This window comes from Capricornis sumatraensis, chromosome 2 (assembly GCF_032405125.1).
Source record: "Capricornis sumatraensis isolate serow.1 chromosome 2, serow.2, whole genome shotgun sequence".
Taxonomy (NCBI): domain Eukaryota; kingdom Metazoa; phylum Chordata; class Mammalia; order Artiodactyla; family Bovidae; genus Capricornis; species Capricornis sumatraensis.
Genome location: NC_091070.1, coordinates 189858758 through 189874941, shown reverse-complemented (window position 1 = coordinate 189874941; position 16184 = coordinate 189858758). Strand labels below are relative to the sequence as shown.

General features: G+C 46.8%; 1 protein-coding gene across 1 annotated transcript in view; it reads right to left on the bottom strand.

Moving 5' to 3' along the window:
• Positions 1-9497: 9497 nt before the first annotated feature.
• C8B (complement C8 beta chain) overlaps positions 9498-16184 on the bottom strand; it is a 45102-nt gene continuing 38415 nt past the window's right edge. The window contains exons 10-12 of the mRNA XM_068964340.1: positions 15472-15625; positions 13025-13093; positions 9498-10043 (exon numbers count right to left, since the gene is read on the bottom strand). Coding sequence (XP_068820441.1) covers positions 9892-10043; positions 13025-13093; positions 15472-15625 — 375 coding nt within the window. The 3' untranslated portion in view covers positions 9498-9891. The remainder of the gene's footprint in view (positions 10044-13024; positions 13094-15471; positions 15626-16184) is intronic.

Here is a 16184-nt window from a genome sequence, read left to right as displayed (position 1 = left end):
CCAGTATTCTGGCCTGGAGAATTCCATGGACTGTATAGTCCATGGGGTCGCAGAGTCAGATGCGACTGAGTGGTTTTCCCTGTGCTGCGACTTTGCCCACCTGTGGAAGAGCCAGTCATATCAGCCTGCCTCACTGCCCCACAGTGCTCCAATCAGTCCTCAAAGAGCAAACACGGGTGTTGCACTGAGTTTTCTGTTGACCCGAAGACTGTGAGCTCCTTGAGGGTAAAACCTGCCCTCCCAGTTGGTGTGAAAACCATGTATTGACTGACGCACACACTGCTGCTGCTAAGTCGCATCAGTCGTGTCCAACTCTGTGCGACCCCACAGATGGCAGCCCACCAGGCTCCCCCATCCCTGGGATTCTCCAGGCAAGAACACTGGAGTGGATTGCCTTTTCCTTCTCCAATGCAGGAAAGTGAAAAGTGAAAGGGAAGTCGCTCAGTCCTGTCCGACTCTTTGCGACCCCATGGACCACAGCCTACCAGGCTCTTCCGTCATTAACTTACTTCCTACTTTTTAAACTTAATTTATCATAATAAATAATTTCCACTTATTATTTATTGGAGGCTGCCCAGGTGGCACTAGTGGTAAAGAAACCGCTTGCCAAAGCAGGAGACATAAGAGACATGGCTTTGATTCCTGGGACGGGAAGATTCCCCATAGAAGGAAATGGCAACCAGTATTCTAGCCTGGGCAATCCCAACAGACAGAGAAACCTAGCGGGGTTCCTATAGGGAACCCCCTATGGGGTCACAAGAGAGTCAGACACAACTCTGCGGCTAAACAACAACAAGAAATATCTATCTATCTATATATGTATATATACATAAAATATGTATATAATCTGAATCACTTTGCTATATACTTGAAAGTAACACAATGTTGTAAATCAACTATACTTCAATTAAGTAGTATCACTTCAATTAAAAGTAAATAAATCAATGAATGCTTCCCAGGCAATTCCAGTGCAGTCAAGGCTGAGCATTCCTGAGAGTGGAGGAGTCATTACACGTTTGTGAAATGGGTGACAAAAGGGCACCACAGTACTGTTTACCTGTGTGCTTTACCTAGCCTTAATGAAGCCCTCTTAGGTGTGTTTTACAAGTCCCATTTAATAGCTAATGAAACTGGGTCTCAGTGAGGCTGCATCCGGCAGGCCACGGAGCCGACAGGATGGCGAGGGTGTGAATGCAGTCCATCAAGCATGCACTCCCCAACCTTTGCTCTGGGCTCCCCGCCAGTGGAGGGATGTGGCGTGTGGGGTGCAGGGGAGATAGGAGAAACGGGGGCCAGGGAGCCCATTAGGAAGTGCAGTCCTTTAGACACAAGACGAGAACACTGGGATTAAACAATTGCCTGGCCCACCTGTGAGCCAAAACGACCAGCTGAGTGATGCCAATTTCCTGTCCTCTGAACCACAGAAGCAAGGCCAGTGTCTGCCCTGCTCCTCTGAGGATGCTGAATCCCCAGCATCTTTAGAAATGAAAACACAGCACCAGCACCAGCAGTTTCAGCAGCAGCAGCAGCAGCCACCCTTTACCAGATCAGCATCTCTCCCTCTCCAAGAATGTCTGGCTCTCATCACGCAAAAGGCATAAAACCTGTCAAATGTATTCTCCCTCAGGTCTTTTCAGAAGATCTATAATCTACAGTTTTATAGGTAGTGGATGTAAAAACATGGTTTAAAGATATAATCCTCAGCTTGACAAGGTGTCTTTTGAAAAGTAAATTAATGACAGAATGAAAAGCAATAAGGAGAGGCTTTTTTCTTTTTTTCTGCTTTGAGATAGAGGAAGATCTAAAGAGTTCAGCACTCAATGAATCTCTTCTGAACTAGATGCCTTTAGGGTGAAGAAAATGGACAGAGAGAAAGGGGAGGCTTCAAAAACCACGGTGCAGAAATGAGAAACAGCAGAGGAAGCCGCCGGGCGCCGTTTGAGGAAGGGCAAGTGATTCAGCTTGGCAGAAAGAGGCTTATCCTCTGTGAAGAAAATCAGGGAGGCTACCCCCTTGCTTGGGATATGGGTGAGCATTCTAGGGACCCCTGTACTTGGCCCTAGGCTGGGTGCTGGGGAACAGAAATGAATCAGACACAGTCCCAGCACTGGAAGAACATCAGGTCCCAAATCAGCAGGAAGCCCAACGTGGGGAGCAGTAAGACAGCCTGAATAGGACAGGAGACGATGGCCAGCAGAGGCTAAGAAGTGTGTGGGAGTTGACTCAGTCGGTAAAGAATCTGCTTGCAATGAAGGAGACCCAGGTTTGATCCCTGAGTCAGGAAGATGCCCTGGAGATGGGAATGACAACCCACTCCAGTATTCTTGCCTGGAGAATTTCATGGACAGAGAAGCTTGGTGGGCTACAGTCCATGGGGACGCAAAGAGTCAGACATGACTGAGCGACTAACACTAGAAAAGCAAAGAAAGGTGAAGAAGGGTTGGACATCTCAGAGGAAAGAGCGTGCGCAGGGCTGAGAGGTGGCCAATTTCACGAGGGGGTGGAAAATAGTTTCCGCTCAGCTCCTGGGGGTGGTCACTGGTCCTCCTCAGGCTGGGAAGAGCTGGGTTTGATGTTTTGGTTTGGTCATGGGGCCTTTCCTGATGGCAGCAGCTTGTGGTCCTAGGGAGATTTCCACAGACGGCCACTTTCCAGTCATGACCCTGCCCTCCTTGAGAGGTCCTGGAGCTTCAATGCCCCACAGACATCATATTAAAGCATAAGAATCTAAAGCTAGCTTCACAAGGTCTTCTCTGGTCTGATGCCACGGATCACACCATCTTGTCTCCCTTTGCAGACTTTGTGAGCCAATAGACGGAAGCATCTGTTGTCCCTAACAGGACAACAAAGCCCTGAATGCTGAGCCCTCACGGCTCTCTGATGTCATTTCCTTCCACTCACTCTTTCCACAGCCCTGCTGTTCCAGTCATGGGAGTCTTTTTGCTGTTCCTCATACATGTCCAGCTCTCTCAGGCCTCAGGACCTTTGCACCTGCTTTCTCCTGCACCTGAAATGCTCATCCTCTAAAGGAGTTCATCCAAGACTCACTTTCTTGTTTCACTCCCCTCTCTGCTCAAATAATTCCCCTCTAAACACCTTACCTTCTTTTATTTTTTCTCATATGGCACTCGTCACTACCTGAGATGATAGGTATTTTTCTTGGTGTGCCTCCCCTCATTAATACGAAAGCTTTTGCATGGCTGGACCCCCAGTGTCTAGAATAGTATTTCTCCTTAGGAGGGGACTAAATCAGTATTTGTTGGCTGAATGAACTACTGAATTGGCCAAAAAGTTTGTTCAGGTTTCTCCATAAAGAGCTTATGGAAAATGCTGAACAAACTTTTTGGCTAACCTAATATTTCCAATTTAATCCCCTATATAGGCTTCGTGTCCCCTCCAGGTTTTTGTACATACTGCCTGAGAAGCACTGCTGCCTACTGGCCCCCACCTTCTCCCAGCTCTTAACCACACTCTGCAGGCTAAGAATTAGCTGTCTGTTTACCCAGAAAGCCAACCCTGACCTCTTCTGCCCCCCTACACATCATCAGATCCTACTCCCTCACATAGCTCGGGATTCCAGAACTTTCCATACCCCATCACTGTAGCCAAGTTACACAGTGACATCTTGCAGGGCAGATGGGGACTGAGATTTACTTTTGAAGCCCCAGTATCTAGCATAGCTCTTGAACACCTAGGAGCTTCCCGGTAAAAACTGGGATGCTGTTCTCCCTCTGGTCCCTCTGTGCTAGAGGCAAAGGCTCTGAAACAGCCTCTGCACATAGCATGTAGGAACTGGTGAGAGACAACCCCATGGAAGACGATTTCATAGTGCTCTCAGGTCCTACATCCTTCCTGGCACATCAGAGGGAAGCCCACACCATACATTTAAGGGAGACCCTCACCTTTTCCACCTTAGTGAAGGGAAAACCATCAAACTGAACTAAAAATTACACATTTGTAGCTTAGGGACTCCCCTCTCCTCTGGGAGAGAGAAAGGAAAATATGTTTCCCTCCTATATTAACAGCTTAAAATGTGAGATAAATCCTCCCATCCTGTTTTTCACAAATGGACTTTGCTGTCCAATGGCATGATACATGTCTGATGGATCTATTTATCCATTCTATTTCTTTAGAGATAGCAGCTAAGAAGTTTTATCTATTATTTGTCTCTCTCCCCCCACCATTCCCATTTTCCTAACCAAGCACATGGAGCAGGCAGTTGATGGATGGATGGTGTTTGGGATAAAAGGGACCAGAATCAGATAGTTTTCAGGATCTGAACAAACTGGCTTATTAACAAGGAGGCCCCTTTGGCGGGAGGTGGTGGAGGAAGGAGGAATGGGTACCAGACAATGGCCAGTGATGGATGAAGGAGCACCTGGGGTTACAAGGTGTAGACACGAGATAACTGCGGGCCGCAGCCTCCGATAATGGGAGTGTCCAGGCTCCGATGCAGCCTCCTGCACAGAGGTGAATGTCAGACCAGCCACTTGCTTTCCTTTGACAGTCCTCCAAGAATTCCCTGCTGTAAAAGCAAGTCCCATTTCCTCTCCTCTTCCATTCTGTAAAATGCAATCTCCATGCTCAACCAGGGAGAGCCGCTAGGCAGAGTGCAATCGAGCAGATGTCAGGCAGGGTTGGTTTCGCAACCAAGCAGGGAAAGGCAGTTGAGCATCGCTGTGGACCCAGCACTCTGGGGTGAGAGCAGTCCCTTTGCACGTGCCATGTCATTCAAGTCTCATGCTTGTGCCGTGGGGATTACTGACCCTATATTCTGATGAGGACACAGGCACAGAGGGGATAAGGGAATCATCTAGGCTTCTCAGCTAGGAAACGGTGGTGTGGGATCTGACCTCTCTGTCTGTCTGCCTCAAAGTCTTGTTTCTCTAGAGGAGGAATGCCAGACCAGGGGCCTCTCTATCTCTTCTTTGAAAGTGGGCAGGTGGGTAGGCACCCGCCCTACAATGAAACTGGACCTGCAGCAAGTTGGGGAGCCCTGCGGCAGCCACCCACGGACTGAGGCAGTTCCACCACTTTCAAGCTGTGTGGTCTTGGGCAAATCACCCAGACTATCCGAGGCTCTGTCTCATCACCTGTCAAAGGCAGATAATAAATCCTTTCTCTTGCAGGCATTGAGAGGATTAAGCTGGATTAGGTATGTGAAAGTTCTTTGTAACTGGTAATGCCCTCTGCAAATATTAGTTATTATGCTGTTACATTTTCCCTTAATAACCCAGAGCTTGGGATATAAAAGCCTTCCATGTCCTTTATTAAGATATCTCCTAGGAGCTAAGCTATTTTATGTCTTTCTTGTTCTTGTGTGTTACAGTGGGTTTAGTACCGAAATGTACTAAACCAGTTTAAAGCAGTCTGAAATGACTTTTTTTTTTAAAAGAAAACCAAACACACAAACTATAGTTCTTGCTGATATTTTGAAAATCCCCAGAAGCAGTGATGTCAAGGATACTATGGAGTGCTGACTGTCCCAGGCACTCTCCTGAGTATGGTTAATGCACATCCTCCCGAACCCTAAGAGGACATTGCTGTGACTATCCCCATCATCTAGACGAGCAAACGAGGCACAGAGGGGCACGGAACTTGCGTAAGGCCACAGAGCTAGGAAATCACAGAGCCAGGCAAGGATACAGAAGCAGCAGCCTGGCACCAGGGCACACACTTCTCAGCACAGCCTCACGCCGTCCCTGTTCGCCTGTTTCCAGCTCTGCCCAAGAGGTCGTGGTGCTCCCCCAACCCCCAGCCCCCACCAAGGAATCACAGCAAACTCACTCTTGAGTTTCTGAACCCCTCCTCCCTCAGTATTGGAATTAACAGTCGAGAAAGACAACTCAAAGAGGAAGACACCAAATAGAAACATCGGATTTCCTGGCAGCATCCTATAAACAGGGATTCTCAGAGGTGTCAAGCGTACTATTCTGCGTGCTGCTGTTAGGGTTGAGGTGGTCATACTAGGTTCAGTACTAATCCACAAAGGAGAAAATGAGGTGAAGAGAGGATGCTGGAAGATTTTTTTCCTAAGTTTTTCTTTATTCCTCTCCTACCTCTGCTGCACACTGGGCAGGCTTTTTAACCCTCTTGAGTTTTGGTTTCTTCCTCTCTCTATATATATATGTGCTTCTCAGGTTTACCTCACCAATGATGACAGTTTTCAGCTCTCTTCCTCTGTAAAGTCTCCCTGGAGACTTCCAGTGGTCCCCAGTATGTGCCTCGAAGTCCCCTAGCAAGGATTGTGCTTTCAGCCTTACCTGCATCAGCAATTTTTCTGCCTCTTTTGTTTTACTCTTCTTCCATGGAGCTGTCCACCAAGCTGGCTGAAGGCACCTCCCTGTCAGTGCTGGGTGGTCGCCACTATCTCAAGGTTGCAGTACCCCAAGTTTTATGATGCCACCATCACGTACCACCGATCCACTAAAGAGTGGATCTGGCCTGGGATGGTTCTGCCCTTGGCCCTACTCACATTCCTTCTCATCAATTCATGCAGCAATGACTTATCGTTGCCTGTTGTGCCAGGCCCTGTACTGGGTACTTGGGACACGAGTGCAGTAAATAGACACTATCTCTGCCTCAGGGACATGATATTTCAGAAAGAATAGGAGACAGCAAACAAACTATAATACAGTATCTGCAGAGCCTGGAAACACTGGCAAATAGACAGCTGTCATTAAGGACATCTTCAACCTGTAAAAGAAAATATGTCCAACAAGATGCTAATTACAAAGGTCCCCAGGGAGATCTGGCCAAGCGCCCTGAGGGCTTTCTGCTCCAGCCCCACTCTTTCCAGTGGGATTTTTGTATATGTGCTTGGGAGCAGACCAGAGCCCTCTCCTTTAAAACAAAGATGCCATTTTCCTCTGGATTCTCTGCCAGCAGATGCTCTTCTCCTGGCCTCAGCATCTATGTTGATTTTCATAGTCAGCCCGTTCGTGGCAAGGATCATGTTTCCCTTTGAAGCTTTCCCTACATGTCACCTGCTGACTGTATTAATATCTACCCCATCAAATTCAAATAAAGATGAAACGAGATGATGCAGGTTGAAAGATTTCATAAACAGAGAAGTGCTCTATAATCGGCAGCTATTATTATTACTACTATTGTGAAAATAATTATACTACTTACTATTCCCACAGAAGTTAAATTATTACCCCAAGGTCACAGAGGAAGTGTAGACACAGAACTCCCTGTCTTGACATCAAGCACATGGCCAAGCCCCCAGCATTTCAGAGATTCACACTCTGAGATGCAAAACCCACCCCCCCACCCCAGGTCTCCTGGGCTGTGATCAAGCGTCCAGGACCACTGCCAGGCTACACACTGCCTGGCCCCAGGCCCCACGGATGCTGCAGCTCCTTCACAAGGATGCCGGTGTGAGCTACAGTTGTCAAGGTTTTCCAAAACACAGTCTGCTTTTATTTTAATTCTTACACTCTGTTTCAGCCTCCTCCTAAATGCATTTGTTTGCAAAAAGAGCCACGAGGGGAAGTTCAGCCCACAAATAAGAATATAATTATTACACAGTTTAGCTGTGCCTGGGCGTCACCCGGGTATTCACCGGTGTTCTACAATTCAATTGTCTCTCCTTCAAGACTGTATTTAATAGGATAAACAATTTCTGCTAAATGCAATAAACGTGAACCTGCGCTGTCATCTCCATAATCAACTCAAATTTCCCATTAGAAGCGGTGGCTGTGATTGAGATTCAGAATTTAATTTGGTAGTGCTGCCTTCCACGTGCCTGTATCAGCTTCATGGGAGCCTGCCATCAACCCAAGACAGAACCTCTCTTCCCCGTCTCTGGGGAATCTTAAAAGAAGATAGATTATAACACAAGAAAATTATACAGCCTCGGTATAATGAAAGAGATAAAACATTATTGGATTAGCCTGTTGAAATAACAGCAGACGGCAAAGCAATAATATTAAGCCAAACAAGGGCCTGGACCCGTCAGTTCAATTGCAGGGGACACGAGGATGCAGAAGGCAGACAGAATGGACGTGCTTGCTGCAGCAAGCCCTGAGCAGTAAAGGATTGGCTTCTTCTACGTTGTTCTACTGACTCAATTCCAGAGAGCTAGGCGGCGTGATTGGTGGGTGCTGGGGACCTGTGCTCTGGTGTCATGGACATGTTATGGTCTTGGGTCCAAGTACCTAGCCCAGCGGCAAACTTACAGCAGATCAGGTGGCTGAAAACCAATCGGTTGAAAAAATACAGGATGAACCAATTCATCTTCAATCAAGTGTTTTGTTTTTCCCCCACCACTTTGATTTCAACAAATTCACTTGATGTTATGCAATCCAACAGGAAGTGCCTGAGAGCAAAGAAAATATTAACGGATGTTCTAATGAGATGGAATGAGAGAGAACAACAGAGCTTAAATGATCATTTGACTCAGTCTAAAAAATAAAAATATTTTGGTGCTTACTAACCTAAAGATCAACTGTACTCTTATTCTCATCTTTAAGTACTTCCCTTCCCAAAGGAGATTTTCACAAAAGCATGAGTGAGCAGACTACAGCGTACAGACGCACAGAGGCTTACACTGCCCATCACCCCACAGCCATCAGCTTGATCATCTCCTGATGTGTTTCCTCTTCGAAACACCACAACCTCTCTTTTTTTCCTTCTTTTCAAACCGTCTCTCATTCAGTGATGAATTTCCCTTGTTCTTGTCTCTTGTTCAGCATCTTCTCTGGGTACCCACTCATGTCACAACAACTCAGATCTGCCCCAGAACAAACACTTACTTCCCATGCTCAGCATCAAAAGGAGCTGAGGAACCTGGATCCATGCTCTTTGGGATGCAGTGGGTGGGGATTTGTCAGTCACTCACACACACACACAGCACCTTCTTCTACGTTTCATAAAATATTCTTTGTTAATCCAGTGTCCAGTATGGAGAGGCGAGGAGCATCACTGTTAAGAGTTTAAAACTCTGGAGCCTGAGTGCCCAGGTTTGCAGGCCAGCTCCCCAACTCCCTAACTGTACAACCTTGGAAAAGTAAGTAACTGAACTCTTCTAAGCTGGCTCTCCTGCTGTTTGCTGCTGCTGCTGCCAAGTCGCTTCAGTTGTGTCCGACTCTGTGCGACCCCATAGACGGCAGCCCACCATGCTCCCCCGTCCCTGGGATTCTCCAGGCAAGAACACTGGCGTGGGTTGCCATTTCCTTCTCCAATGCATGAAAGTGAAAAGTGAAAGTGAAGTCACTCAGTCGTTTCTGACTCTTTGTGACCCCATGGACTACCGCCCACCAGGCTCTTCTGTCTATGGGATTTTCCAGGCAAGAGTGCTAGAGTGGGTCGCCATTGCCTTCTCTGTCCTGCTGTTTAATAGGGCTAATAAAGTATCCACCTTATAAGGTCTTGAGGATGGAATGAATGAATGAATGCACTGAGCACCATGGCTGGCACATAGTAATCATCCAATAAACCTGAATTGTCCACTGACATGATGAATGAGACAATACGTCCTCAGGATAGCAACAGTTTAATATCTATTCAAGGATCCATCATTGGGAACCTACTCTGTGCTGGTCAATGGTGGGACAGTGGGACTTTCACATGGACAACTTCTAACACAATCCTGGCTGGTAGTAAATGTAAGTAAAATAAAATTGCTGAGATGAGCAAAGTGAAGATTATCAGGATGGTTAAGCCCTTCAGGAGACTCTAATTACTGTTTAACTTATTTGGTCAAATCGATGTGCACTTGACAAATAATATCTTTATTTTAAACATTCTGAATGGCACAGCCCTCCACCCGTGGGCCAGCTCCAGATGGGAGCAGGCGTGGGGCTGAGCTGGCTTGATTTCTAAGGGCTCAGCACGTATGCTGTGTGCAGCCCACAGGAGAATCACCTGCCAAATGCTTTCCCTTCCTTAACAGTTAAGTGTTTCTGAAGCAGGGCCCAAGCAGGGGTTGCCCCCATTTCCAGGAGGTGGATTGGTGCACTGCCTTTGTCTTGTTTTATGTCCTCCAGAACACGGAGACCAGTTTGACCAGCAATTCCACTTCCCATCGATGGGGACATCTATAAGAAAGAAGGTCAATGAATGCTAATTAGCCTTTATTATACATGAGTGCCCTACAGGAGGGGTGAGGTGTATGACCCCTAGGGCACTGGGAATCTGAATCTCTGGTCTCCCCACTCCAGTCCACTGTCCTTCCCTCAGGCCACTGACTCACTATGCTCCTTTAAACCACAGGGCCCTTGCACATGCTGTTCTCCTGGCCCCAAATACTCTTTTCTCCTCTGTTCCTCTGGTCAATCCTATTCATCCTCCAGATCTGAGTTTAAGTGTTATTTCTGCAGGGAAACCTTTCCTGATTCCTAACTCCCCATCAATATTTCATATTTTAAGCTCTCAGAGCATTTTGTAGCACTTACAGTCAGAACAGACGATTCAAATGTTGGTCTTTCTAAAGAGCAATCTCCATGGTGAGAGGAATTATATCTGACTCCCCCCACCCCGAATGAACTCCAGCACCTAAACTGGCACATAGGAATCCCTGAGTCCATATTAGTGGAATAAATGGTTTCTAGCTTAGACACTTCCAAGGTATACATGCCAGATAGTTAACGTCTTCTCAGCATATCAAATGGGAGCTCTGTTATCCACCAGCAGTCGTTGTGTGCTTTCAATGAAGTGATAACACTGTGCTCACCCCTCCCTGACATTTGCCTTTCCCTTTAGGATTTCTGGTTGTTGATGAGACTGGAAAATATTCAATTATATTCACCATGATGGATATGCACATGGCTGAGCCTCTAACTTGCAGTGTAGTTCTGGGTACATTATTTAATATCTCTGGGCCTCACTACTGGTAACACGAGATACCAGGAGAAGGAGACTTCCAAGGTCTCCTCCAACTAGTGGAAATCCTGTGATTTTTGTCATTATACTCTTACTGGACAGATCACTGTCAGGGGTCTGGTCGAGATATAGCAGGAGAGGGGGTGAAGAAACCCCTGAACCCTTCACTGGGGAGGAGGGCAGAGCAGGCACCAAGAGCAAAGGCAACAGAGACAGGCTCGCTGGACATGAAACTGGGTCCCCATATCTACTATGTGGGCAAGTTAGTTAGGCACCCACTGAACCTCAGATTCTTCATCTATAAAACGGGGGTATTGGCAGTAACTACTTCATGAGGTTGAGAGGATGAAAGGATTTAATATATGTGAAATAAAAATTAACTATATATTTTTCTCTAAAACAAATATTTATTTTGCTCTTTCAATGGGTTAGGCATCCTTCCAAGAGCTTTTTATGTCTCAAGAGAGACTCAAGACAACTCTTTGAGGTAGTTAACACATTATTGACCAGGGGATTTTTGCAGAAACTAACACATGTGACATTAATATTGCATATGTGTACATGCATGCGTGCTCAGTCATTCAGTCATGTCTGACCCGATGGACTGTAGCCCACCAGGCTTCTCTGTCTAAGGGATTATCCAGGCAAGAATACTGGAGTAGGTTGCCATTTCCTCCTTCAGGGGAGCTTCCTGACCCAGGGATCAAACCCATGTCTCTTGTGTCTCCTGCGCTGCAGGCAGATTCTTTACCACTGAGCCATCAGGGAAGCATTAATATTGGGTTGACCAAAAAGTTTGTTCAGATTGTTCCATATGTTCTTATAGAAAAATGTGAAAGAACTCTGCGGTCAAGCCAATACATCTCTGGTCAATGATGTGTTAATATCATCATCTCCATTTTAAAAATGAGGAAATCAAGGCACAAAGAGGTCAAGTAATTTGCTATTAAATGATGAGATGGAATGTGAATCCATGCTGAGTTAAAGCCCTCACACCAAGTTGTCTGCTACCAAATGGTGTGTGTGTGTGTGTGTGTGTGTGTGTGTGTGTGTGTTCAATTGCTCTGTCATATCTGACTGTTAGCGACCCTGGGGACTAGGCAAGAATACTAGAGTGCGCTGCCATTTCCTCTTCCAGGAAATCTTCCTAGTGGAGAATTTAATACATGTTTGGTGTTTTTATTGGATATGCTATTTCCTTTTTTAATGGTATCACCAAAAATTCACAGAAAGGAAAAGAAACAGGTGGGGGTGGGGAATAGGCGGTGTTAAGAATCCTTAGATAATAAACTGGCTAAAGAATGGTAATCCAGTCTTTCAGTTGTTAATTCAACAGCAGTAACTGTGTGGGAACCTGAGGACTCAGAGATATAAATGGGACACGATCCCTACTCGCAGACAGGGGAGGGAGACACACACAACCCAAAATAGAATGTGTTAAGAGCTATAATAAACACATTTGAAGTCCTATGGGATCCCACAGTAGAAATTAATCCTACTTGGATTAGAATACTTTTTACAGAAGAAAGGGCATCTGTGTTGGATTTTGAGGGTAGAATAGGAGTTCACTACGTTTGAAAGAAAAAAAAGAAACGATAAACATTCCAGAATGATCTGAAGAGATGGCTTGCAGCTGCCATGAGCAGTCTTGTAACATGGAGTACTCTCAGTTGTGAAAATACAAAATCAGGAGTCAAGATGGATCCCAAGGGCTTCCCTGGGGGTCCAGTGATGAAGAATCCACCTGCCAATGCAGGGGACATGGGTTCAAGCCTTGGTCGGTCCAGTAAGCTCCCACATGCAGCAAGGCAACTAAGCCCAGGCACCACAACTACTGAGCCCGAGTTCTAGAGCCCAGATGCCGCAACTACTTAGCCTGGATGTTGCAACTGCTGAAGCCCACTCTTTGCTAGAGCCCATGCTCCACAAGAAAGAAGCTATCACAATGAGAAGCCCGCACACCGCAACGAAGAATAAGCCCAGCTCCTCGCAACTAGAGAAAGCTTGCACTCACATCAGTGAAGACCTAGCGCAGCCAAAACATTAGATAAATAAAGCTTAAAAAAAAGAGATGGATCTCAAGTTTCATAGTGTCCAGTTCCCTAGTCCATGCCCTGACTTTGCTCTTACTCTTTCAAATTATTTTCTGGACTTCCCTAGACTTCCCTTTCCCAACCCATTCTCACAGACTCCTTACTTTTCCGATGTGTGACCTCACAGGCTGAGCCTTGGAATCCAGCGGGACAGATGCAGTCACAGCGTGTTCCTGAGAAGACAAGGCAGAGAAAACGTGAATCACACCATGTGAAGCAAAGAGCTCCTGGAGTTTAACCCTCCCTCCACTTCACAGCTTTTCCATTAGGTTAAAATAGGACAAACGTTTAACTGAAGGGTTGAAATAAGAAGGTTCAGTGCCAAGAATACCCACTCCTTTCTTGAAGGTCCTTTGCTCATGAAAGGGTGTTTATTCTGCCACAGAAAATGATGTAGAGCTACTGAGAAAAATTACCCATTAGCTGACCTTTGACCTAGACTTATGGATTTGGGGGTCAGAAGATACATTACTGAGGTCACTGGGGCCAGTAGTCATTGGTGCTCAATTGCACATCAAGTAATTTCCTAGTCTCTGCTTGAACACCTCTAGTGATGGGGAACTCACTACTCTTGGACGTCTCATGCTACCTTGGGCTTCCCTTGTGGCTCAGCTGGCAAAGAATCCGCCTGCAATGCGGGAGACCTGGGTTCAATCCCTGGGTTGGGAAGATCTCCTGGAGAAAGTAAAGGCTACCCACTCCAGTATTCTGGCTTGGAGAATTCTATGGACTGTATGTATAATCCATGGGGTCACAAAGAGTGGGACACGACTGAGCGACTTTCACTTTCTTTCACTTTTCACTTTTATGTTCCCTTTGGCCGGTTCTGACATTTTAGAAATTATTCTTTATGTTAATCTGTCACATGTCACCCTGGAGCTTCTCTCACATCAACCACATGAACTCTTTTTACAGGACTGTCCTTTACAGGCCAGGCCCTTTCAGCCTCTGGCTTCCTTTTCTCCCTCACCTCCAAAGTAGACCCTCCAGGGAGTTCCAGTCTCTAGGTCCAAATTACACACAAGGCAAGGGGGATTTCAGCAACCCTAGATCAAAATTTGGAGCAGGTGAATGGATCCTACACTTCCTGCTCAACTGATCCTCACTTATAGGTCCTGTTTCTGAAGGAGAACTCTCCATCCTTAGGCTGTCACCTATGCCTGCCTTGCTCATCTCCACCCCCTCTGAGAAGCTAGACACACATCCATCCATCTCAGCTGAGCAGGTGGAGGTGGGATCTTTCTCCCCAAGAACAGATCTCCTCTCATATCCCCTCTGTTGAGCTCACTCTATCCACATGAGTTCTGCCGGTTGGCTCCCTAGGCTGGGATCTGCCGTACCCAGGTGCTCTTGGCACCCTGTTTCAGCATTATGCTGGACCAGACCCTCCCTTAGCCCATCAAAACAAGAGCAGACGACCCCAGGCCCCAGTCCTGCCCATGTTTGCTCTGCCCACTGTGGTGACCCCGGATGTGACCCTCAAGTTAGCAATGAAGTTCTTGCGGCCCATCCATGCTGCCACCTCCCCATCCTCCAATTGTCTCACCATGTATTAGTCAGGCTATGCAGGAGGGGTTTCCCCTGCTCTGCCCAGGGAGGGCCTTTTGTCTGACCAGGACAGAGTCCCAGAGTCCCTCCCCACTCCCTGTTAAAGGCCATAGCATCTCAGCTCATCTTGCCTTCAGTTAAATGTTTTCCCTTGTGGCTAGAACCTAGGTATCCTGACAGTCCAAGCAGCCTCTTCTAGCTGCCTGCCTTCTGACTTCCAGGTCCTAACACTGGTACATTTCAACGTAACCTTGGGTCAAGTCTAGCTCTCCTGTTAGTCTCAAAGCTCGGCAAAATCATGGATTCTGTCTGCCAGTGAATTCAGCTGTGGAACAGTTGCCCAACTCTCACTGTACACTGAATTATCTGGTAGGCTTTTTAAAAGGCCAGTTCCAGTGATTTGCTTTCACTGTTTTGGGCTGAGTCCCAGGGCTCTTTGTCTGTGAAAAGCTCCCTGGGTGATTCTCACATGCACCTTGACAGGAGCATCGTGCACCTTGCCATTAGTGCCACCTGAGTACAGGCACCTCCTTGGTCTAACCCCACCTCACTGTGCTCCAGGAAGGTGGGGGCTTAGCAATGGTGAGTCACACACTAGCCACAAATTAGAACTACCGGAAGAGGAGACGGTTTAGCCGTCCTGATGAGGGTCTCTTCCCTAGAGTTTCATGCGATGGTCACATTTGGGGCCCTACCATCAGTTGTTCTAAAGATCCCCAGTGGTTCTAATGCCCAACCAGGCTGGAGAAGCTCAGCTTTAACAGGCTCCAAATGGCCAGGGGCTCATATTTTTTTCCTCTGAGACAAAGAAGGGAGCTTTATGACAATCCCTGGAGCTTGGGACAGAAGACTGGGGAATGACCTAGAAATTCCCCTGGAGATACACATCAAACCTTGACCTAGAAACACACCTCTGGAGGGTGTGTGGATCTGACAACGTGATCTGGCCCCAGAACCAGCCCATCCAGATGGTAGCTTCCACAAACGACACTGGAAACAGCACCTTTCAGGACGGGGACTCCGTTCCCCTGGCAGGGAGCACACTGGCAGGAGCTGACTTCCTTCTGAAACTCCTCCAGAGCCTTCATCATGTTCTGCTTCACTGTGCTGGAGTAGGCGAAGTCCGTGGCTGTCACCAGTTCATACAGAGGCATTACCTGGGAAAGGAGCAAAGGTACTGGTTTCAGCAGAATACACTGGTCAGATAGTAACAAAGCCCAAAGTAAGGCTCCATAGGAGTGGGCAGGTTTGGTGCAGGCAGATCACAGTGGATTCATATGGAACTGGATGGATGGAACAGCATGCAGATGGACACCCCATCCTTTCTCTTTCCCATCCCACCCAGTAGCCACAAACAAGACCATTCAAGTTCAGGTCAATGAACACTTGCTGAATACCTTCCAAGGGCCAGGCATGAAGCATAGTAAGGAATAAGATAAAATCCCCACTTCACTCCCCCAGAACTCAGAATCTAGAGATACAGACAGTCGTATTAATGGATACTCAATAAAGGACAGAAGTGGTATGGACCTAACAGAAGCAGAAGATATGAAGAAGAGGTGGCAAGAATACACAGAACTGTACAAAAAAGATCTTCACGACCAAAATAATCACGATGTGATCACTCACCTGGAGCCAGACATCCTGTAATGTGAAGTCAAGTGGGCCTTAGAAAGCATCACTACGAACAAAGCTAGTGGAGGTGATGGAATTCCA